Below are 24,769 nucleotides of genomic sequence, written 5' to 3'. Positions count from 1 at the left end.
CTGTCAGCGCAGCCGGGACGGACTAAGACACCAGGCTATTCCCGGCAGGATGCTGTCGTGGCTCGTGCTCCCGAGGACCTGTCTGTCCCCACAAAGTCCCTCACGCGCCATAGGGAATGCACAGCACGTACGTACGTGACTTGCTTGCAGTCACATGTATTTAAGACCAGGGCCCATCAGCTGGAGTGGCATGTCTAGCCAGGAGCCAGTCCCCCGACCAGAGGCCCACCCCACCACGGGCTCCGTAAGCATGTCAGGACTTGCCAAATCGGCCTCAAGTGCAAATCACACCCAAGGGTGGGTCTCGGGTTTTAATAGGAGTAAACTTGGTTCTCCCTCCTCCTGTTAGATTAGAGTTCTAATCTATCTTAACTTGTGTCCCCAATTCCACACGTCCCGTTTGCACGGTGCACCTGCTGTGCCTCACGGAGGATAGCATTCCTCGGGCTGACATCACCTTGGGGTTTACCAGCCACCTGGAGCCTCACAGCTCATTAATTTTAAAGGGTAAAAAAAAAACCCAAAATCTCCTTGCATTTTAATGTCTACAAATAAGCCACTGATAAGTCTCTACCGGTTCCCTCTTGAGTACTAAAGCCCGTGAAGATCTTACCGTGACTGTGCACGCGGGGCGTCTGGCACAGCTAAGCCCCCTAATGCCACAAGGCCCCAGCTCGCCATGGGGACAGGCCAGGCACTGGCTCCGAGCACAAGTTCTCTGCACACAGGTCAAGGCCAGGAAAGTGCCGCGTCACCCGGATGCCAGGCACTTCCCCGTCACTAGGAAACCCTCCAAAGCTGACATCACTACCCTCCGGGGACATAATGAAAACTTTCCTCAAACCGATGTCATTCTCCACAGAAGAAGTAAATTAGAATCTTGGAACTCAAGTTAGACCTCCTGTCTTAAATTAGAGCTACAGAGGGTAAATTAAATCCCGTCTGTCACCACAAAGAGTGTCCCCCTCCCTCCCTCGGCTCCGCTCAGACTGGACACGTGGTCCCTGCCGTGTATTTGGCGAAGCGTCACGTTCTGGGACATTTCTCACACTTTAAAAGGACACAGCTTTATATTTCTATTTTCCTGCAGCTGTTTATAAATACCTTGTGGGCAGGCTGGCCTACGTCCTTGTCATATTTTGCACAGTGTTAGGGCCCAAGAAGAGATAAGCAGGCCAGTCACACTGGCTGCACAGAAAACCGGTTTCTGTTAGGAGCCCCAGGGCAGACACGATGAAGGAAAACCCTCTCGCACCGTCCCTGCACCGCGCAGGACAGCCGTGCACGCTGGGAAGGAGCGCGGCGTCTGCCCCAGTCCTGCTGCGCAGGAAGCACCTTGAAGAAGCCCCTTGTCGCAGCGCCCACCTGTCGCAGGGAGCCACAATCCCATCCCCGTCTCGGGTCCGCGTGGAAGAAGGGTGTCACATTCAACACACAGTCCAACACACAATAAACGGCGGGGGTTGTTTTAGCCAAGGAGGAACATAAAGACACAGACACCTCGCTTCTTCTTAACCCCAGGAAGACCCTTCTTAGGCAGCTATAAAGATCTCCTGTGCCTCCTCTAAATTCGGGCACCCCCGTTAACCTCTCACACGCCGGGGTGAAGGTCAGGGTCCGTGGCAGGCTCCCGGCTCTCCCCGGTCTCCCTGCTTGCCGTGCTGTCTGCAGCGACCACGGCGGGGACACGAACGCCCAGGGGTGTCCCCCGTCGGGGGGTTGTCCCCACATCACACTCACCATCTCGGTACCACTCGGCACGCGGCTGCACCCTCTTCAGCTCCGGCGTCACCAGCAGCGTGCACTTGAGAGTGACAGTCTCGCCTTCCCTCCCGAAGGTGACTCCAAATTTCTCCAGAAACTGGACGTCAAAGTGCATGTACGGGATCACGGACGAAGGGGGCACTGCGCAGAGAGAGCGGGACAGCGTTACGGCGGCAGGCGCAGCCATTCCCAGCCCAGCAGGTGCACAGCAGGCCATGACCGCGAAAGTCCCCCAATCCACCATCACACATCCCGTCCTCGAGAGAGGTGCGTGATGGGATAGACTGGTGTCCCCCAAAGTCACGTGTCAAAGCCCTAAGCCCCAGAGAGAAGGTATGAGGAGGTGGGGTCTTGGGAAGGGGAGGAGTTCTAGATCAGGCCATGAGGGTGGGCTCCGTGATGGGACTAGCATCCTTATCAGGACAGGCAGACGCTCGGGCTCTCTCTCCTCCGTGTGCAGACGCGGTGAGAAGGCGCTGTCCGCACGGCTGGAAGGGGGCCACAGCCGCTGGGCCGACACGGTGATCTCTGACTTCTGAGATCCGTGAGCAGACGCGGGAGGTTGAGGCCCCCAGCGTGTGGCCGTGTCCTAGCAGCTGAGCTCACTAACCCACTCCCAGAGAACCAGAAGACCCGTCCTGGAGAGGAGCGGACCCTCTGTGACAGAGGGGACAGAAACAGGCGGGACAGGAGGCAACCCGGAGACTGGACCACAGGTAAGAGTAAAGGGTTTGAATCCTGCATCGACCCCACATGGGGGGCTTTCTCGTCGTCAGAATGAACTGTGGCACATTCATCAACTGAATGCCATTTACGCTGCAGACAAAATGAATTAACCAGATCCAGAGGCACCGAGACTGAATCTCAAAAATACACTGTTTAGTGGAGGGGGCAGTGTTTCAGAAAAAAAGTGCACAGTAAATTTTCGAAATAAAAACCACCTGTGACTTAGAAACACATGCCTGCAGGGAAGATGTTTTTAAGGAGCTGGGAGCTTCAAGGTGACGGTTTCTTCTTGGAGGAAGACGGGTGAGGGGAAGGAGGGAAGGATTGTGGAGATTCCTCAACTCCTGATAGTTTTGCTCCCTAAAAACACCCGAGGGTCACCGAAGTGTCCATTTGAAAATGCTTAGCTTTGTGTTCTGCCAATCGGACTCCAATTGTTTAAAAATAACTGAAAAAAGTGGCAACACATTCACATCTGCTGAACACGGGTGGTGACCGACTGCACAGTGTCTATTATGTCACGGTCTGTGCGTATCAGTATGTTATAGATACCGCAGAGGTTTTACTCAAGCAGACACGATTTTAACCAACAGAGGAACCCCAGGGGACGGGACCAGGGACCAGCCCCCAAGGTCCCTTCCGTCTCCACTGGTGCCTCAGGGCCATCCTCCCAGCAGGCTCCACATGGTCCCTGGAACCCAGGGGACACCGTCAGACGTCTCCCCAACACACATGTTCTCGGGCCTCCCTGCCTCTCCACCTGTCGGCTCTGAACTTGTCCTGCTCGCTTGCTAATGGTCTTCGACAACCCCCGAGGGAAGGGCACGAGCCAATCCAATACCTGACCCAGAAATGGCCGAGGGCCGACCACACACAAGTGTCCAGCGGCTGCCAGAAAGGCTTTCCCTTCGGGCCCCCGACCTGAAGTCAGGTCTTCACCGACACTTGACCTGTAACATCTCCACCTCCCATCAGGGTAAAACGAAAGCTGCCGTGGAATCATACGATTATTCTTTCGGAAGGTCAGGTCAACCCCAAACCTTACTCCCATCCCGTGAAAAAGCCATGGTAAGTCACTGAGTCAGCCTGCCAAGTCCTGGTCCTGGAGATGCTATGGACACGGCTCCCTTCTCCACCCTCACCCGACTCGGGCCACCCCAGCTTCCTGGCCTTCTGGCTCGACACCAGCCCTGGGACTCAGGAAGACACTTGACTTGCCTCATCAGGGGCCCACCTCGGTTGCCTTGGAAACAGGGGGCCCGCTGGTGGCCTCCAGTCCCCAAGCCCCGCAGAGGAGCTGACAGCATCAGACACGTGTCCACAGTGCAGAGAGGGAGAACCTTCCCAACAGATAAGCGAAGAGCCGGGTCCGAAGTCACAGGGGCTACGGGCATCACACACAGCGGGAAGGGAGCGTCCACCATTTAAAGGCAGGGCCCTGAGCCAGCTTCTGAACGTCATCTGCCACACGCCGTCACCCTGCTCAACGGTGGCTGTTTGCTATAAATGGGCCCTGTGGCAACAGCACGCATTCAGGTCAAAGATCTGGATTCCGTGTTGTCCCCAATCCAAAGGTGTGAGGTCTGTCAGTTTCACCAGCGTCTCAGAATTCCACCTAGCCACAGAGTTACGTGGGGACGGCCTGTCAGCATACTAGCAGTGCCAGCAAACACACGGCTTTAAGAAACGATTCGACCCTCAGAAAACGACTTTTTAACTCTGTGCTGTGTCGCCACACGTTTTTCTGCACAAAAAGGAAAACAGCAGACTTACATCCGATAGGGAGTCCCACCGAACGGAACGGCTCCTCGTCTCCGTGGAACCCTGCAAGACAAGCCGCTGAAGGGCACGGGGGACGGGAGGCGCCAAGGCGTGCCCGCACCCCGGGAGGACAACTCACTTCTCACGACCACGGCAGCATTGGTCGACACCTGTCCGTACCCGTTTGTGGCCACCGCGGAGTATGTTGCTGTGTCATCAAAGTTCGCCCTTGGAGGAGAGAAAGCAAGGTCACGCCCTGAATGTACTGTGGGACTGTTCTGCAGGGGCCGGTGACCCTAATCTGAGCGCAAGGTTCCTCGAAAGCCACGCGTGTGACCCAGATCCTTTGTTCGTGAGTGGTTTGTTTAAGAACAATGCCAGCTCTGTCTGTGGAACGAGCTGTTAATTATAGACACGGCAAGGTCTGATCCCAAACTATGGCTTCCCTGTCCTCGAGGAAAACAGTAGTACAGATGCTTCTCGATCTCCTCAACTGCATTCTCAAGGGGAAGTCTATGTTCCCCTCTGGCTCAATTTTTCTTCCTCTATAGGATTCGTGGCTTTATTTTGCCAATGGGAAGGCCCCCCCGACCTCCACCACCGGGAAAATTAACTCCACCTCACTCCACACCCGGGGTTCCCATGTGGACGGGAGAGTATTTCCCAAGCCCCAAAATAATAGATATGAAGCACCCACTCGGGGGTGTTTTGAAGGTGTCGAACTGGACCCAGCCCAGGCAGCCACCCCCAGGGCCATAGGGATGATGGACACCCACCTCCAGAAAGAACCGTGACCCAGGAACCACCAGACCCCAGCTTCTCCAGGCTGGAGCCCCTCCGCACCCACCCCCCAAAACTGATCTGGAAAAAGTTGAAGCTTCCCAGCAGAATACAGAAAATGTCACAGAGACCACGGATATAGGCAGGAAATTGAGCCCCAACACGGGGCTCAAACTCACGAACCACAAGGTCATGACCCGTGCCAAAACTGAGAGTGGGATGCTTAACCAACCGAGCCACCCCGGCGCCCCAAGCCATTTCGTTTTCATAAATGCATTCTGCAGACAGGAGGGTATCCTGCGTCTGGGATCAGCCCCACACCTGCCCCTGCAAGCAGCACCCCCACCGGCAACAGCACGGCACAGCCGAGGCCACACGGAGAGAAGCACGGAGGTCTGTGAGAACCACTGGGTCAGGGTGTCCCGACCCTGCGCCACGTGCAGAGCGGGGAGACCGGCTGCCCCAGGAACACGGGCACTCAGGGAGCACGTATGGGGAGGTCACTTAGCGCTGTCCAGCTGGGCATCGTGAATCTCTTTCCTGTCTCCTTGGCCTCCTGGACTTCATACCGGTGGTCCTCAGGCTGTGCCCCGTGGTTTACAAACCAAATCTCCCCATTTTGTCTTCAATGTATATTTTAGCAGTTTTTCAAAGTACAGCAGGAGTGCCTGGGTGGCTCAGATGGTTAAGTGTCCGACTTCAGCTCAGGTCACGATCTCACAGCTCGTGGGATCGAGCCCGAGTCGGGCTCTGTGCTGACAGCGTGGAGCCTGCTTGGGATTCTCTCTCCCTCTCTCTGCCCCCGCCCCACTCCATCATGCACATGCGTGCTCCCTCTCTCTATCAAAATAAATAAAGTTTAAAAAGAAAGATCCTTTAAAAAGTGCAGCACCCACAGGCACTCGGCAAGCGGTGCTGGGATATTACGAGCTGGCAGACGGGTCACGTCAGATCCTCGCCTTCGCTCCACCTGCCTGACGAGTTCATCCGCTGACTTTGTAACGGATAGAGAGCATCCGCCTTAAACTTCTCAAGTACGTCTACCGTGCATCTGCCCTTCACTCAGGTGACTCTGACAATCAAATAAAACAACGTATTTGAAAACATTTGTAGTTTGTAGGACCGTCGCTCGCTAGTACGTTATTCATTAAAACATATTAGCAGAGCTCCCGGACCCAAGTTCGAAGATGCTTCCCTGCTCGCTCCATGACTCGGGCTCTCTCCTCTGCCTTCACGTTCCAACAAAGCAAAACAGACTTCTAAGCGTTTTGAGAACTGCAATTAATTGCTCTTTCGTTTCTCTGTGGGTGGAACAGCCAGAAGGGACAGGGGAAGGGAATGCGCCTTGTGACAGAGTCCCTGGAAACAACTCGGAGAAGGGAAGGAAGGAGCAGGGTGAGTCCTGCAGGGCAGGACCCAGTCAGGCAGCAACTTCTACAAGATTCTGAGCTCGTGTCTCAGCCGAGAATAAGAGACGGAGGGGAGCTCCCTAACACATTAGCACTGACAGGATGTCAAGGGACCAATTATCACTTAGTACTTAGCGGTAGGGATGGGGCTGGAGAGGAGGAAGCCGGTACTTAGGAGCTGGAACCTTCCTCAGTGACACACAGACTGATTGTGTACGTGCTCGTGTGCCTTCATCCAGAACAGGGTCCACGGTGCTCGTCCGGGGTGCGAGGAAGTCCATACGCCCAAGTATTCAGACGCCCTGATTTACTGCAACCGTCCGGGGACGGCGTCCCGCACAGGTGCTGGCTGTGGATAAGTCGACACTTGGTCTTACGTTTACTTTTATCTCGTTGCTTTCGCGTTTCCCCTTTGCAAACGTTTTATGTTGCATAAAAAACTCCGGGACATCGAGAGGCCGTAAGGAAGCGTCCCAGGGTGTATGGGGGTCCTGCTCACACACGCTGCCCCGTGCTGGTGCTGTGTGCGGGCTGCGGGAAGGACAGTGTCTGGGGCACTGGGGCAGCGTGGAAGCAGAGGGTGGACGGGCCGGGCACGCAGATTTTGAGGAGACTGTACCCAACTCAAAATTCTGTCCAACCTTCCCACGGGCCAGCAGGACTGCGTTCTCTCTCTCCTCCCCCAGGCCGCACCGGGAGGTGGCATTGGGCAATCCCCTCCCCATCCTCCGCCACCCCCACCCCCCGGGGCAGAGCCTGCTTCCGGCCTGTCCTTCACTCTGTGAGAAACTGCAAGCGAGTGATTAAGAGGCAATCGGTTTTATTTTCTGTTGGGACAGGTTGCCGGAACAGACAGAGGGGGTTTCCTTTGGTCCCCGTTTGTACAAACTTCCCGGGGGCACTTCTGTGTCTCAAAGTCTTGATCTGAACTGCCTCTTAAAGGACTCATGAAATTGTATCCAGTTTAAAGAGGACAGACGAATGTTTCAGTGGTCTGTGGCCTGCCCTGGCTACTCTGGCCCAATGTCCTTACGCGGGATTCACCATTTAACTCGAATCAGAGTTTGCATATGGAAGTCTAAAGAAAGTGCAAGAGGAGGTCAGCCGTGCTGAGCTCAGCAGGCATGGGGGGGGGGGGGGGGGCGGTGCAACAAAGAAAACGGGAGCCAGATCCCTCTAAACGCTCTCATTACACTATGAGAGCAGCATTAAAATTCCCTGAAGAAACAGGACGCGCATGATGAGTCCCCAGAAAAAATCTTACGAGCGTATAAAATAGTGTCGAATTTGAACAGCACCAAAGGGTCAGAAGCTTCCCTTCCGGCACTTTAAGAATTCAGACGGCCGCCAAGGAGTATTCCTGGAGGTGAACGTCACTCCTGCGGCCATGAAGGAAGAGCTCGCAACCCCCCATCCTCCCGCCCCTGCCCTCCCAACAGACGTGGCCAGCACATTCCCCACCACTCGGAACGGCCACAGATCAAATGATGGCAGGTCAGCACTTTGGAATGAACAGCTGAGCCCAGCGGCAGCTGCGGGGGCCCCCCCCACCTCCATTCTGTGTCTGAAGAAGGTTCACACTGCCTCTGCCCAGAGGGTCCCGACCCAGGCCTATCTGGGTTCACGAACTGCGGATGACGGCATCCGGGGCCCTTCGAGGATTCATCAGTCTGTTTGGTCCAAAGCCTGTATAAATTTAAACGTTTTGGGGCCTCTGGGCGGCTCAGTCGGGGGAGCGTCCAACTCTTGATTTCGGCTCAGGTCATGATCTCACGGTTCGTGGGATCAAGCCCTGCGTGGGGTTCTGTGCTGACAGCACGGAGCCTGCTTGGGATTCTCTCCTCTCTCTGCCCTTTCTCTCTCTCTCTCTCTCTCTCTCTCTCTCTTTCAAAAAATAAATAAGCATTTTTTAAAAATGTAAAAGTTTCATACTTGAGAGTGGAAAGTGGTTTTTCCTCTTAAAACTGTCCTTCCCACGCGGCTGCAGGGGAGCTGGCTGGATCGTCAGACTGACCCTCGTAACCCTCACCGGCCACAACGCACCCCAGGCCAGAGAAGAGATGTCCCTGAGCACAAACGCACGCCCCAAATGAGGGTGGACATTCTCCTTCTACAGAGCGTGGCTCTCCATCCACTAAAGTTTCATGAATCGTGGAAACCAAAGGAGAGAGAACTATTCTCTGAAAATTGCAGCAAGGGGCCAGGGCATTCCAATGCCCCAGGCGAGGAGACCCCGACCCTCTGTGCATGCTTGCACCTAGACTCGCCCCCCTTCTGCCTGCTCATCTCAGCGGCCCCCCTTTCCACGAGCACCCCGCCTCCGATCTGTCACACTTCCTGTCGTTCTCTCTCCAGAACCCGTGTAGAGCCCACGCCCTTCTCGCCAGCCACGGCATGGCCACCAGCACTCAGCCCTGCCTTCTGTTCAGAGCCAGGCTTTAGACCCTTTCAAGACACGGGTCAGATCTTCCACCGCCCCCCTCAAAGTCCTTGCCACGGCCCACAGCGTCCGTGTGGCCCTCACGGTCCCGGCTCTATCTCTGACCTCCTGTCCCTCGCCGGCCACAGCCCAGACCAGCCCGAGGGGGCTGGGACACAACCTCTCGGAGCCTCTGCTGCAGCTGCCGCCTCGGGCTGGCACCCTCGTGGCCCAACTCCCCATCTATCCCATTCACCATCTCCTGTAAGCCTTGTTCAGAAGATGTCTTCTCAGGGAGGGCTGGCCTGACCACCCCACTTAACCCCACCACCTAGCCCACCCCCACACCAAGAGACCCCCATTCCCCACGCCCAGTACCACAGCCTCCTGATTTACTATATAATTCACTATTTTATTACGCTTACGGTTCACCTCCTTATGCCAGCACATAAGACCTGAGATGAGGACCTCAGTTTTGGTCCTGTACCCCAAGCATCTGGACCAGTGCCTGGTACACAGTAGGTTGTCAATAAACAGCACCAGTAGGCCCATGAGGCCAGAACCTCCAGCTTCCTGAAAGAGCCTCGTATTTACCTGGCAAAACAGGGTAATGACTTGTCAGACGCTTCCATGTTCATTACAATCTTCTAACACCTGTTCTAAGTAATCTGTAGGTGCAGTGACAGTTCTGGTGACGGGGAACCTTCCGGGCCTCCAGAGGCACATACCGGGTGCGTGTGACTGACGAGGAAGTTGGCCTCGCGTGAGGACGGGGGGTGGGGGGGGGGGGACACACAGCTTGGGGCTGACAGCCAGCCGGCGCCCCGTGCGGTGCGGTCCTGAGTGCTGGGTGGCCAGTGCCCGGGGGGCTCACGCCTGGGCTCTTCCCCAAAGTCAGAGTGGGAAACAGGGAGGGAGAAAACGGGCAGGAGGCAGAGGATGAAACAGCGAGGGCGACGAAGGAAAGCGCAGAAAGGAGGCGAGACCGACTTCCCGCTGGGTGGAGGGGAGCCGGCAAAGACTCCCACCCGGATCAACCTGGGTCAGCCTCCGCCGAACCTCAACCTTGGGCCTCGTCCTCATGCTCGGGAAGCCCGCTACGTCAGCTCAGGGAGCCCCCAGCTCCGTGTCGGACCGGGCTCCTCACTGCCCCCCAGGTGAGTCCCATCGCCTGGCCGGCCTTCAGCACGAAACCTGCCGGTGGGTCTGGAAGGACCCCCGCCCCCTGACGCTTCCTCGTGGTGGTGTCCCTCCGCGCCCCCGCCCGCTCCGAGGAGCACACCCCACTGCCCTTCTGGGGCAGGGGCCTGGGCCCCACCCCCTGGTCGCCAGACGGAGCGCCCTCAGAATCACCTTCTCTTTAACGGAACCCAGGTACAAAGGCTTTTCAACAAAACAGGAGAGAATCCCCTCGGCGGAAGAAGTGCGTCTGGAAGCCAGGTAAAGGTGACGTTGTACTGACTCGTGACTTCCACGAGTCGTCTTGGGAATTATTTCATTGGAGCTATTTTACTGGGGATTCCTTTACCTCTAAGTAAACTGAACCTAATTATGACATGGTGGCTCCACAGGGTGGTAACAGTGAACCCAGTAAAGTTATATATTCTAACGTCTTACTGATTTCTTGCCTTTATATTAGGATCGCTTATCTTTTCCTGGAAAGGACTTGATATGACGTCCTACACGCACACACTCACCACCTGTTTAGATCACGTATGTCAACGTGGATGTAGTGTGTGTGTGCATGCCTGTGTATGTGTTGTGTAAGGAAAATGACACGCTATCCATCCAGCAAAATACTGATGCCAGCTGTGGGAAATACGATTTTTTTCTCTTACTTAGCTGTATCCTACATTTTTTTCAATTTCTGAGAAAAAAATATAAAAGTTGTATTTCCTTGAGGAGCCTGGGTTGAGGGACTACTCCTCAAACCTGTATGAGACACAGCCCCGCGGCCGGACAGGTGTGGAGGAATCCTCTGCACCCACCATAACCTTTACACCTGAGCGTGTCCATCTGTCCTTAAACCACCTGCCCTGTTCCCAGAGCAGGGGCCCGGACAAAACCACTGGGTTTGCCTCCCTGTGGCCCGACACCGAGGATAACAAGGGAAGCTTCTACCACAGATTAACTTGGAAATACCACCGAGAGCACGTGGAACACACAGGGACGGGGTGCAACCCGACCTCCTGGTTTTAAATTCGGTTTCTCTCCCGCATGAGCAGCACTGACTATTTGGGGCAGGTGTCCCAGGGCACGTGGCCAGGCCCACCAAGACCTTACCTGTTGATCTCCAGGGTGTGCACGCCATACTTGCTCTCGATTCTGTACTTCCCCGGCTCTCCTGCTTGGCAGATCAAACTGCCGTCTTTATACCTAAACGAGGGAAACGCTGATTTTAGTGCAAAGGCAGAGTGGACTTTGCATTTTGTCCCAGCCTTCTTTACGGCCCCTCGGGACGCTACTCCCCGCCTGTGCGAGCTTCACGCAGGGCCCGTGGGCACAGCGGAGTGGCCGGGGGGGCGATCTAGGGCCCGTGTCTGCCTGTCTGTTTAGGGGAGAGCAGCTCGTGCAGGATTCAGCCCGTCTGGGCGATCCTCAACCGATGACAGCGAGGGCCGCAGGGCTCCTTGGACTCCGTCAGGAATCCAGGAAAAGTCCTTCCATGAGAACGAAATGTTGCCAGCGTTAGCTGGGTTCCGGGCCAGCCTCTCCAGAGAGTTCCACAGGATCAAACCACACTGGACCCTGACTCAACGAAGCTGGCCTCCTTGCCCCATGCAGGACAGCAGGACCTCGTCTCCCTGGCATATGGGCTCCTTTTTTCTGATCTGGGCTGAGCGCCCCAATCCAGGGTGTGAGTAAAATGCTTACAGTTTTTGCAGCAAGCTACAAACTTCGGGAATGTTATCACTTCCAGCAAGTGAGGAAACAGACAAGCACATATGGGGCCTGGAGACTTGTCTTGGCTCCTAAGGTCCGGGGTCCGGTCGACCACAGCCCAGCTCCAGCGGGAAGCCTTCCCAAGTTAAAAGCAGAGCCACTCGTGTAAACACAGGCCACCCGGGGGAACTCTCTCTGAAATAAAAACCCTCTGAAAACTCAGCTGAGTCTGTTGCACCGACATGAAAAACGTTGCCATGGTATCTATAACGGACGCCCTGCGAGTTTTTATAAAGGCCTTTCCCGGAGTCTCGCACAAGGTGGTCAGCGGGACGGGCCGTGTGCCACGTGCTTCCTTCGCGTGGATCTCCCACCGCACGGCTCAGGCAGCCGTTTCCAGATCCCTGCAAGAAAGTGCAGGCGCCGGGGCGGCCCGGCGGGTAAGAGTCTGACTCTTGATTTCGGCTCAGGCCATGATGTCACCGTTCGTTTGACTGAGCCCCATGTCTAGGTTTCTCTCTCTCCCTCTCTCTCTCTCTCAAAAATAAACAAACGTTAAAAAACCATCATTAAAAAGAGAGGGCGAGAACAGGACAGCCCTCCCCGGGCCGGGAACGGCACTCACCACTGCACCACGGGGGTGGGAAAGCCTTGCACGGTGAAACACAGCTTCACGGACATCCTCTCCCACACGGTGTGGGATCGCAGGCGCACCAGGATCTCGGGGGCCCTGCGCATCCGCTCCTCGTACGAGTGCCTTTCCCCGGCGAGCTTGTCCTCCACCTGTCCCGGGGCAAGGATGCGTCAGCGCCCCTGCCCCGCCAACAGGCCGCGCGAACGCATCGGGAGCACCCAGGACGAGGCCCTCGCCTCTCCCGGAGACGCAGGCGGCCCCCTACCATCTGCTGAATGGCGTATCTGTCCAGCTGGTGCTGCGCCTGTGAGCGAGCCAGGTGCACGTTCTCTTCCATCTCCGCCAGCTCCCGGAGGAAACGCTGCCGCTTGGCTTCTCCATACGAAGCCACCAGAGACTGGTACCTGTGGGAGAGGTGACGTTATTCTCAGGACACACCGAAAAGGGCACGTCTGCCTGTGTTCATCTCCTTCGAGACCTCTGTGCGCTGGTGAGCCTGCACCACACAGAGCTGTGACGAGGGCAGGTGTAGGAGGCGTGAATGAGACCATGCGGGGGGCACCTGGGGGGCTCAGTCGGCTGAGCGTCTGACTTCGGCTCAGGTCGTGATCTCGCGGTTCGTGAGTTCGAGCCCCGCGTCGGGCTCTGTGCTGACGGCTCGGATCCTAGAGCCTGCTTCCGATTCTGTGTCTCCCTCTCTCTCTGCCCCTCCCCCGCTCACGTTCCGTGTCTCTCTCTCTCTCTCTCTCTGTCTCGCAAAAATCAATAAAAAATCGAAAAAAATGTAAAAAAAAGAAAATTCAGGGATTGAAACAAAAATGCATTATTTTTTATAAACACACAAAAAGTTAAAATTGAAATATAACTGGGGTGCCCAGGGGCTCAGTCGGTTGAGCATTCGACTTTGGCTCAGGTCATGATCTCGCAGTTCACGAGTTCGAGCCCTGCATCAGGCTCTGTGGTGACAGCTCGGAGCCTGGAGCCTGCTAAGGATTCTGTGTCTCCCTACCTCTGCCCCTCCCCCGCTCATGCTCGTGTTCTTTCTCCTTCTCTCTCTCTCGCTCTCTCAAAAATAATAAATAAACATTTTTTAAAAAGGGAGGGGGCACCTGGGGGTTGAGTTGGTTAAGCACCTGGCTCTTTCTCGGCTCAGGTTCTGATCTCCCAGTCTGTGAGTTCAAGCCCCATGTCGGGCTCTGTGCTGACAGCGTGGAGCCTGCTTGGGATTCTCTCCCCTCCCCCTCCCCCTCCCCCACTCACACTGTCTCTCTCTCAAAATAAATAAACATTGAAAAAGGGAGAAAGTCAGCATCTGGCGGCCTAGGGGTCTGACACGCCACGCCGAGGCGCCCACACAGACGACGTGAGATTTCTCCTGCGCGGAATCCTATAAAAACCGCCTGTTCTCCTGGGGAGACTGCTGTTCTGAATGAGTTTAGGACTGGGTTAAAGCCTCCTGAATCCACAGCTACAGACAGGAAGCAAACCTGTGTTCCAGGAAAATAGAGAGGATGCAAACAATTAAGCTCCTTTCATCTGTGGGAGCAGAGAACGAGGTGCGGCTGATCTGGCCCGGGTGCCATCTTTGTGGGACCAACAGGGCCCGGCCCGCTCCCGGCCCGCCTCTCCTGCCCCTTCCCCCTCTCTCTCTCTCTTCTGTCCTTCTCCCTCCCTCCCTCCCTCCCCTTCTTTCTTCTCTCTCCCTCTCCCGCCCTCTCTCCTCTTCCCCCTCCTACTCCCTCTCCCTCCCCCCAACCACTGAGGGAGCATCTCCGCGGCTCTGTGATGAGGCGTCCAGGCCTCTGGCCCTCTTCTGCAAGCCCACAGACAGCCTGTGTGATGCACGGAGGCCCGTCTTTTACTAGCACAGAAGCAGGGGCATGAAAGGGCTACTTCTACGAGGCTTGGGTTCCTATTTTACGTGAAGATAGAGTGGTAATTCCAACGGACGCACCCACGGGTTCATCTTTCGAGCGCCAATCAATCTGTCCCACGCGTTAAACTAGTTTCTGCCGTAGGAGGTAAGGAACAAAATGAGCTGGGGAGACACGGGTTATAACCCACATACCTGCCATGAGTCAGCTTCCTACTTCGGGCGAGTAGCCTCGTGTATCCCAGAAAGATTTCCCACAGCCAGAAGGTCACCAAAGTCACGATCGCCAAAGCCACGTGAATCCCTGACCTCTCAGATCAACAGAAGTCGACCTTCCCCCCATTTCACTCCCTCAAAAACTGAGGAGGGGAGAGTTCTTGTGGCATGTTCAAGGACACAAGGAATGGCTCATAAACTTATAAAGCTCTAGTCCTCTCACTCCCTGCACTTGAACCCTAACGATGGGTAGAACCATTTTTTAAATAATCCAATACCAGAAAATCCAGAGTTTTATAACGTACACGTTTTAAATTTTTTAAATGCTTATTTTTGAGAGAGAAACAGAGCAAGTGGGGGAGGGGCAGAGAGAGAAGGAGACACAGAATCTGAAGCAGGCTCCAGGCTCCGAGCTGTCAGCACAGAGCCCGACGCGGGGCCTGAACTCAAGAACCGTGAAATCATGACCTGAATCAGACCAAAAGTCAGACGCTTAACCGACGGAGCCCCCCAGGCACTCCTCTAACGTACACATTTTGAAGTGATTCTCTTACAAAAGAAATCTTCACTTTATAATGAAATTCATGTGTCAAAATTCCCATAAGGCATTTAAAAGATCATTCAAAGATTAAAAATGAGGGCTAATCTCTTCAGCTGTACATTTTTATTACACAGATCCTTCCATCGTGAAATTCATCAAAAATGAAACCTGTTTACCAAAATCTCATTCTTCTTTCAGGTTTTCAATGTGTTAGAGGTATCGAGAAAATTTTCTAGAAGTAGGAGGGAGAGGTGAGGGGGGAAGCAGCAGGAATGAAATAAAGCACTCATGACCCACCCAACTATTTGGTTCTTCTAAGATCACCAGCTGCCTCTCTGATCTGGAAATAATTTTAAGACTGACGTCCCTATTAATCCATGTCACGCCCGTGACATTTTCCCCATGAGCTGAGTCCCCTGACACGCACGGCACGGCCGTCTACGGGCCCCTCACGACGGTTTCCCCATGGACACCCCTGGGAATGCTGGCGTGTCTCAGGAAGATCGCCTTCCTGGAGTCGGTGGCCTCACTGCCCCGCTTGAGCAGCTCAGGAGGCTGTCAGTGGAGGTTCCACATGACCTTCAAACCGCCAGGTCTTAGGGCTTTAATGTGAGAATCCCACTGTGCGTGGAAAGCTAGCGAGTGCCACGTGGGACGGCGACCGGGACCTGACACAGGATGCCAGCGGCAACGCACACATGGCACTCGGCCCCGTCTGCGACGTTCCCTTCTGCGACAGTTATCCTCTTAGGGTCCACTGAGGTGATGTCACTGACGAATAAGCAGGCAGCGGGAGCTTATGCTTTTGTTAGAAGCAAGCATCACCGGGGCACCTGGGTGGCTCAGTCGGTTAAGCATCCGACTTCAGCTCAGCTCATGGTCTCACAGTTCGTGGGTTCGAGCCCCACGTCGGGCTCTGTGCTGACAGCTCAAGAGCCTGGAGCCTGCTTCGGATTCTGGGTCTCCCTCTCTCTCTCTGCCCCTCCCTGCCCCCCAAAAATAAACATTTAAAAATGAAAAACAAAAAAGAATAAAAAAGAAGCAAGTGTGACCTTCCAGGCTCTCTCGGGTGTGCGTCTGGCTGCCGCCCAGTCACCATCCCCCCCTCTGGCCTTCAGGCCCTCCCTCCCGAGGCGCGGTGACTCCGCGGGCCTGTGCGGCCTTTGCAGGCAGTCTGGGGGAGGCGGGGGTTACCTTCTCTTCTTGTCCTGCTCCTCCTCCTCCAGCTCGGTGCTCACCCTCTTCGCACAGATACTGCACGTTGTCCCCAGCGCCATCTGGCCGGAAGCCCTCTGGGAAGACGACTTCCTCTGGGCGGACGACTGCGTGGAGGTACGCCTGGGTGAGCGCGGAGAAATCAGAGGCGTCAGAGAAGTACACGGGGAAACGTGACAGATTGCACGCAGGGCGCACGAAGGAAAATGAGGTACAACAGAGAGGGAGCAGACCGTAAGAGGCTCGGCAATACAGACAGCAACTGAGGGCTGCCGGAGGGAGGTGGGGGGGATGGGCCAGACGGGTGACCGGCACTAAGGAGAGGGCTGGCAGACGGGCACTGGGAGTCATACGTAAGAGATGAGCACTGGGTTCTACTCCGGAAGCCGGGACTGTGCTGTAGGTTAGCTAACTTGAATTTAAATGTTTTCATGCTAAAAGCAGGGGTACTTGGGTGGCTCAGTTGGTTAAGCGTCCGACTTCGGCTCAGGTCACGATGTCACACGGTTCCTGAAATCAAGCCCCACATGGGGCTCTGTGTGTCAGCACCGAGCCTGCTTTGGGTCCTCTGTCTTCCCTTCTCTCTGCTCCTCCCCCACTCATGCTCTCTCTCTCTTTCTCTGTCACCTCTGTCAAAAATAAGTAAATGTTTAAAAACAATGGTAGGGGCGTCTGGGTGGCTCAGTCCGTGCGGTGTCCGACTTCGGCTCAGGTCACGATCTCACGGTTCGTGGGTTTGAGCTTCCTGTCGGGCTCTGTGCTGACAGCTCGGAGCCTGGAACCTGCTTCGGATTCTGCGTCTCCCTCTCTCTCTCTGCTCCTCCCCCCACTCGTGCTCTGTCTCTCTCTCAAAAATAAACATTTTAGAAAAGTGTTTAAACAATGCTGAAAAATAATAAAAACTAAAATTAAAAACAGTACACAAAGTTATCATCGCAGACACGCCACCTTTTCTAGCGGCGGCACACCGGCGTGAAGGAGCACGCACACGCGCGCAGACACACAAACGGGTGCGTGCACGCTCACAGCTAACACGTGCGCATGCGTGCACGCACACGGAACTCCGCCCCCGTCTGCACGTGCCTGTGCCCGGAGGGGCGCGTGCGCGCAAGAGTCGGCCTCTCCCCCTTGCATTTTCCATCCGTGCCAGCCAGCGCCTTCCACGGCGCTCTTGGCCCAGCGCCACGATTATCTACATCTCCGGGGATCTGAGGCTCCTGGAGGCTGCCGGGAGCGCTGCGAACGCTTGGCTGTGTGTCGCAAGGATGGCAAAGGACACGGGGCCGCGGGCGCGTCTAAATATAGGGTGTCGGTGACACGCACGAGCCCCCGGGGCCGGGCCGGCACACCCGCGGCGTCTGTCCATCCTTCGGCACGTCCGTCTAACCGGCCCAGGCCAATCCCGGACTCGGCACACAGGCACGTGCTGCAGGTCCCCGAGGACGCCGGGTTTGGAAACCACCGGATCTGCGGCTCGACGCCAGCCTACTAGGCAGCGGATACGTGTACGGTTTTGCTATGCGTATCATTGCGGCAAAATTACGGGTATCGGCCTCCACGTGATCTTCACTCTGCCCCCATGAGCTTTTCCTCTCTCTGACGCTCTTCCCGTGGCCCTTCCCACCGCCCTTGCGCTGACTGGTTTTGTTGTTTGGTTTTATTTGAGAGCAAGAGAGGGAGCCGGGGAGGGGCAGAGAGAGGGAGACAGAGAATCCCAAGCAGGATACGCGCTGTCAGCCCAGAGCCTGACGTGGGGCTCAAACTCACGGCCTGTGAGATCATGACCTGAGCCGAGATCAAGAGTCACTCGGGGCACCTGGGGTGGTGGCTCAGTGGTTAAGCGGCCTCTCGCGGTTCACCGGTTCCAGCCCCGCGTCGGGCTCTGTGCCGACGGCTCCGAGCCTGGAGCCTGCTTCGGATTCTGTGTCTCCCTCTCTCTGCCCCTCCCCACTCACGCTTCGTCTCTCTCTCTCTCTCTCTCTCTCTCAAAAAAATAAACATTGAAAAAAAAAAAAAAAGAATCAGACACTCAGCCAACTGAGCCACCCAGGCGCCCTAGACTTTCTGGATCCTAGTTCTGGAAGATGTGTAGAGAAGAGCAAAGTCAAGGAGCACTTACGAAAAAGTCTCTGTGTTCATCATCTACACTAGGGGCTCAGAGCCAGTCTACCAGCATCTACCAGCATCTACCAGGATCTGCCAGGATCTGCCAGGACCCGCCCGCGTCTACCAGGATCCCAGGTGCGCAACCTGGAGCTTCCGGTGCAGCCGGGAGAACTAGCTTTCCCCTGGGGTGCTGGGCGCGGGCGTCAGGCGGCCTGCCATCTCTGACCCTCCCGACGCTCCCGTCCAGGTTGCAGGGGACCGGACGCCAGACCCCCACGACCCAACCCCTCCCAGTCTAACCGCTGAATTTCAACTTACTTTTTGGCAGCATATTCATCCAGAAGGTACCTCGTCTGAACATTGCGGTACGACTGGTCAAAGTGTTTGTGTCGCTTCTGGTAGAAGGGCACTGCGGCGAGTGACATCTCGGTGGGTACCTACGAGTAAGGAGGGAGGCGGACGGTGCTGAGCCCCATCCCCCGTGCAGTCCTGCCCGGGCGGTGTCTACACCAACATGTCGGGTTGTTCCAAGGGGGGAAACCAACTTCAGTCCATCAAACCCCTTCGGGGGAGGGACGGATGGAAGAAACGTTATGTAAGTGAAAAAAATTTGGGGCTGGGAGACCAGACACCTATCAAGTTCCCTGGGGTCCGACATCATTTTCTGTTTGGTTCTTTGGAAATTAGAAGATTGGGTTGTAGGTTTCTTTTCATTGTGAGCTCACCAGATGTTTCCACAACACCCTGTTTATCCAAAGCAACGTGAAAGGCAGTGTGAGTGACAAGGATAAAAATAGGTAAAACACAGATTAGAGAAATAAACAAATACTTAGAATACAAGATAAGAGCGGAAAGAGGGACACACGCCCTGGGAAGCTAGGAGAGGGCACACGTAACAGGAGAGAGGGCAGCCAAATGAGGTCCCCTGAAGTAGGTGACATTTGAGAAGAGCCTTGACAGATGGATAGGCTGACAGATGCAGACGGGGCAGAGAGAAGGGCATCCCATGAGCGCAGGTAGGAGGCGGGGAGACAGGATCTCAGGATACTTGAAGAGACGGGACAAGAAATCACTCTGGAAAGCTTGTAACCACATACGGTGACCTGGAAAGGGAATTCGTCTCCAGGACGCTGTCCAGATCCACGCTTCTAAAATCACATCCCGCAGGGTACTTGTAGATGCCCACGGCTGGGGTGGGTGGGAGCAGGGCTGAGCCCAGCAGGGAAGCCAGGGGGGCGCGGGCACGCGACACATCTTGGTCAAACTCCCTGAGAATTCGTCCTGCGGTGCGGCGTCTGGGAATTTGCAGCAGTGCTGGCACCTGGCCACGGGGCCACCTGCACCCACAATGAACAAAGCGCCACTTCTCACTGGGCTATTTGGCCGTCTCCGAAGTGTGACACAGGCAGTATGCCTCCATCTCGGTGACCCCTAACCCCCCAAACCGAGGGGCGAAGGAATTCTCAATCCGAGCTCCACTTTGGTCCTTTGTGTGTAAGTTCATCCCCCCCACTCGAAGAAGAAAACGCAGAGGCAAGGCAGTGCTGGGGGACAACGGGAACGGAGACCAGGAGTGGTCGACACGCAGGTGCGGCTCTGAGGTGAAACGGCCTGGCCTCCGCCACCGTTCAGACCTTGGCGCGGGTGTTACAAAACCCTCCAGGCGCTCTGCTGGTGATCCCTGTAGACTGTGATCTCCCAGAGTCACAGAATCGCAGGGCTCGGGAAGATCCTTAGGGATTATCTCCACCCCCACTGTACTGGGGAGCAATGCCTCCCCTGGAATCATGCAGAAAGGGCTTCAGACTTCTATTTCTGGACCTCTGACCCTTTGCCACACGAATACCAATGTTTCCTCTTAAAGACCAACCAGTCAACCAACCTCCCGGGTCCACTGAGGGCCGGGCATGTGTTTTACAGCATAAATCTGATTACAAATACGCAACAGAACGTGGCGTCTAGTGGAACACAGCGAAAAAGGCGCCTCTCCACCCACCTCAGCTCTGACACAGGTATTCTAGCGCTGAGGCCAAGACCGCAGGTTTGACATCGGGCAGACCGAGGTCTGAATCCTGAGCCCCACCCAGGGACGTGGCCGCGGGTGACTCTCTCGCTGCTGTAACCCCGGGGTTCTGAACGGATTCTGTGGAACGTTTGGCACGCGGTCTCCAACAACCAAATCGTCAGCTGTCCCCGTCACGCTACGTGCTGTCACTGTTCTTCAGCCGGACGCTGTGGGTAGGAAAAGGTATCTGAAAAACATGCATTCTGTCACTTGACTATCTGAAACGTCCTCGATGGCATCCCCGTGGGTTCTCCGGCGAGTTCAGCAAGGTGAATCTTCAAGAGAAGCTTCCTGCCCACAACCGCGTGGCCTCCACTGATTGCGTCCGGAGTCCCTCGTGTGCTGCGGAAAGCTCACGAACCGAAGTCAGACCGGGGTCGGGGGACACACTGCACCACTCTGAACCAGCTTCCTGTCTCGGGCTTCTCCCACCGCACCTGCAGGGCCGGAGGAAAATTCTACGGCACCGATCCAGGACGATGCCCGCAGGTGCTGTGATGCCAGGTGGTCACGTCCCATCTCAATACTTGCTAACGTTGCTGTTGAGTCAACCTTCAAACACGTTTGCATTTCTCTGTGAAGGGAAGAGCCCAGAAATGGCCCCGACGATAAGAGGTGATACGCTATCTTGACATGTCTAAACTGTGGCAGCCGGTACCCAGAGGAGGGTAATACACACTCGAGGGGACCCGTGCTTCTGTTCTGACTTAACTCGGCGTGTGCTTGTGCGGGTCTGGGAGTCCTCAACACTCCCCGTTCAAGGAGCACACACTTTGTACTGATTAGCGAGGTCGGGCCGGAATCGAGCACACACAGCTCCGGTGGTCCTCGCTCCGACTCCTAGACCTGCTATCGCTGTTTCTCCCGACCCCAGACGGCCTTGGGCAGGGCAGGAAGAGAGCACTTCACTGCACTGATCCCACATCTACTCTCTGCTCACTTCACGACACACTGTGCAGATGGCCATCAAAACCAGGGGCTTCCGAGGACCCTGCAAATGCAATTATCCTCACTTCTGCCCACTTTTCATGCCACAAACACGTGGAGCCCCTGCCCCGTGGCGGCCACGCCTGAATCACAGAACCACTGCATGTCAAGGACGGGGCCGTCTTAGAGGCTCCCCCTTGCCCCAGGGATGACGTCACGTCTTACATCTGAGCCTTGTGCCAGCGACCTCAGCTCCTCCTGCCTGTGCTGGCTTTTCCCAATCCCCTGGGTGACCCAGACCGAGCGGCAGGACCACCACGCGGCCCACGCCCACGTCCAGGCCACTCGACCTCTTCCCCGCCCAGTGGACCTCACGTCTCAGTGCCTCCGCGTTGTCCCTGACCGCCCCAGACGGGGCATGCTGAGATCCCTGCAGGCTCAGCACATGCTCGCAGCTGCAGCCTTGGGTCGCAAGGCATTTATCTGAAATCACAGAGCGATTCCACAACTTGCCACGGATGATCTCATTCTGTCCTGGGTGGATCTCAGCCTTCCCTGCGAGGAAACTGAGTTTCAGATGGTAAAAATCATCTGCCCGGGTCACTGGCTCGTCGGAGACAGAGCCGACGTCCCACCTTGCACTTGTGACTCTGTGCCCACCTGCCCACACCCATCCCCGCCACTCACGGAACGCTTCTGACACGTTTGGGAATTAGGACACCAAAGTGAAATGCGAGCCTGTCCTCAAGTACAGGAGACCGTGCGTCTGTGACATGCTTAGACCTAATCCCTTCCTGCCAACGATATTTGGAACCCGCCTTCCCTGCCACCAAGAAGAAATTGAATTTGTGGACGCATTTCAACCACAATGCATTTATTTCCATTTAATAAAAGAAGCTGTGGCCTGTGCAGCTAAAAATGTCCAAGTCAATGAGCGTACCAAGTGAAAGCTTTTCTAGAGGAAGGAAAAGGATTGGTTGGCGCCCACAGTGGGCCGATGCCCCCCAGGTAACTCAACCCTCAGGCCCGAGACACGTTGTACCCACCCTCATTCACACCGAGGTCTACTTTCCCTGAAGCTTTTTCCAAACGACTTGGCACCAAAAAACAACTGAGCACAGAACCACTCTTAAAATCAGCCTCGATGACAAATCTAATACGGTTTGACGTCTAATGTCTGGCGGCTGAATTTCTCCAGCATTCCTCCGAATCATCTTTCGGAACCGTGACCTGAACGGCAGAGGCCTGCCCTCGCGGCCACAGGGCTCTCCAGCTTCCAAGGACCCCGAGTCCCTGTGTCCTGACGCCGAAGCAGGATCAAATTCGATCAAGCAACGAGATCGTGTGCAGCTTCCTGGACGAGAGACGGTTGCCATTTCTTCACAAGTTCAGAGAACTAGAAACAAACCAACAGCTCCGGAAATATTCCAGTGCCGTGAACTTTTACGCACAGAGTCTCTGGGTTTTGTGTGGGTGAGGGTCCCCCGTTCAGCGTTAGTTTCCGGTAAATTCGCTGCAAATGTGACCCAGACCTGGTTTACTTAAAACTTCGATTATCTTTCTTCCACTCGCTCTTGGATGCCTGTGTCACTTGTGTCCGGGAAGCGAGAGCTGAGACCCAGGAGGTGGGAAAGTGACCCTTCTGTGCACAGGCCCCCACCCCAGCGCCTTCCTCGTGGACGCACCTCCAAGGGCGGGAGGGAGCACGCCGGCTCCGCCGAGGGCACCGAGCCCAGAGACTCTGCAGGACTGTCGCTCATCACAGAGCACGGAGAAGGCGGCGTGGGGAGCTGGCAGTGAGCCTTCTTCCCCTCCCCCAGACACCAGGGTCCAAGGCCACACTAATGTCCCTGCTTCCTCCTTCTCTCCAGAAAATACCTTTTATTCCACACCTTTTCAATCTGCACTGCCCCCACAGACTCCTTCAGGGCTCAGACTCTGGAGAAAGGGCATGGGCTCCGGGCCCCAGTGAGAAATGCCACAGAGCTCGGGTCAGCCGGCAGGTGCCCTGAGCGGGTTGCACCCGATAACACTCGCGACCGTGACCTCAGGAAGCACTGGAAGCATAAAGTCTAGTCCGGGAAGGACAGACACAGACCGAGTCGTTGGCTGTCTTGTCTGTCCAACGGAGCACCCTCCCCCGAATAGGTCCACCTCGGACACCTGACTGCTACCGGCTCGGCATGCGTCGTTATTCCTTCTTCCAAAGCCCCGGGTTAGAGAAGGAAAGAAGAAAAGGGGACTCACCCAGAGAGAAAGGAAAACGGCACAGAGGAGAGATGCCCTGCCGGCCTGGCTCGCCCACGACGCGGCTCTGGCTGAGGAAGGCACAGCTACTTCTGCCTCCAAGTGCTCAGCCCTCGCTCCCATTTATGGCCTGGGAGGCGCTATATATAGCCACAGGGACTGCCTCACCCCGAACTAATACCTGCACCATAAGTCATCAGCCTGATCTAAAAGGGAAAATTCTTTGAGTCGGAAAAAAATCAAAATCACAAAGTGCACAGTGCCTGTCCTGTCTGCAAAGCGCACCTGTCTCTCCCCGGGCATGGGTGTGACAATTCAGGGAGAACCCCAGGAAAAGAGGGACGGGCCGGCAATCCACGTGGCTGGCTCTCCTGACGCATTTTAACTTTTATGCATAAACTGTCAGACTTCTCTTCAATCCTGTGGAACCACAGGTTCCCTGGATCAGAGACTGCCACCTCCAGAGGAGTCCGATGACGGCCAGACTGCCAGCAGGCATTTGCCTTTTGTCCCCAGGGCACCTGAGCGCTTCTGGTCCTGGAGGAAAGGAAGGCAGCCTCTGTGGCTTTTTGGGTGTGTGGATTTGTTTTGTTTTGTGTTTATTCCAGAAACAATTCGAGCTTTCTCTGGTCTCATCCTGAGGTTAATTTAGCAGGAACTGTCCTCCTAAAAGAGGAGCCAGCCCAGTCGGCAAGTTACGTCTTATTTATAGTTATTACCACAGATGTGCGCTGCGACTAACAACTAGATAATTGCAGGGTGTCCGTCTTTTCGCACAGCATGTGTCCAAATATAAATAACACATGCCTGGCACGGCCACGGGCTGTAACCTGGCACGAATCGCCAAGAGGAGGGGCCGTGTGGCCGTGGCCCTCGACCTCAGGATCCGGAGGACTGCGGTCAAACCACAGCTCACCACGGAGGCCGTGTGACCTTCGGCCAGCTGGTCTACCTCTCTGTTTTCCCCACCCGGAAAGCTGTCTTTACGTTTCTTACAAATATTGGAGAAAATACTATCCTGGGAAGGGCCTGGGCACTAAAAAAACCCTCTGTGTCCGCACAGCTGGTGTATCAGGAACACAGCCAAGGACCAGCAACACAGGTCAATGAGTGTGTAAATCTCAGCTGAGAGTCCCTGACGTACTTGGTCAGGGGCTGCACACTTCTATTCGGGGCCTTATTCCCACTTAGTGTTCCAGTGGC

The 24,769-nt window shown here is 55.6% G+C and overlaps 1 protein-coding gene across 2 annotated transcripts in view; it reads right to left on the bottom strand.

Moving 5' to 3' along the window:
• MYOM2 (myomesin 2) overlaps positions 1–23,715 on the bottom strand; it is a 73,800-nt gene extending 50,085 nt beyond the window's left edge. Inside the window, exons 1-9 of one of the 2 annotated variants that reach the window (XM_015065685.3) lie at positions 23,567–23,715; positions 18,646–18,764; positions 16,201–16,344; positions 12,642–12,780; positions 12,368–12,525; positions 11,143–11,235; positions 4,391–4,479; positions 4,264–4,314; positions 1,741–1,905 (exon numbers count right to left, since the gene is read on the bottom strand). In XM_015065685.3, the coding sequence (XP_014921171.3) occupies positions 1,741–1,905; positions 4,264–4,314; positions 4,391–4,479; positions 11,143–11,235; positions 12,368–12,525; positions 12,642–12,780; positions 16,201–16,344; positions 18,646–18,764; positions 23,567–23,689 (1,081 nt within the window). In that variant the 5' untranslated portion in view covers positions 23,690–23,715. Of the gene's footprint in view, positions 1–1,740; positions 1,906–4,263; positions 4,315–4,390; positions 4,480–11,142; positions 11,236–12,367; positions 12,526–12,641; positions 12,781–16,200; positions 16,345–18,645; positions 18,765–20,323; positions 20,564–23,566 lie in introns of those variants that run through there. The other variant, XM_053216222.1, reaches the window with a different exon arrangement.
• Positions 23,716–24,769: the final 1,054 nt, after the last annotated feature.

The sequence above is a fragment of the Acinonyx jubatus genome, chromosome B1, assembly GCF_027475565.1.
Source record: "Acinonyx jubatus isolate Ajub_Pintada_27869175 chromosome B1, VMU_Ajub_asm_v1.0, whole genome shotgun sequence".
NCBI lineage: Eukaryota > Metazoa > Chordata > Mammalia > Carnivora > Felidae > Acinonyx > Acinonyx jubatus.
The sequence above is the reverse complement of the archived record's forward strand: the minus strand, read 5'-3'. Positions and strand labels throughout refer to the sequence as shown.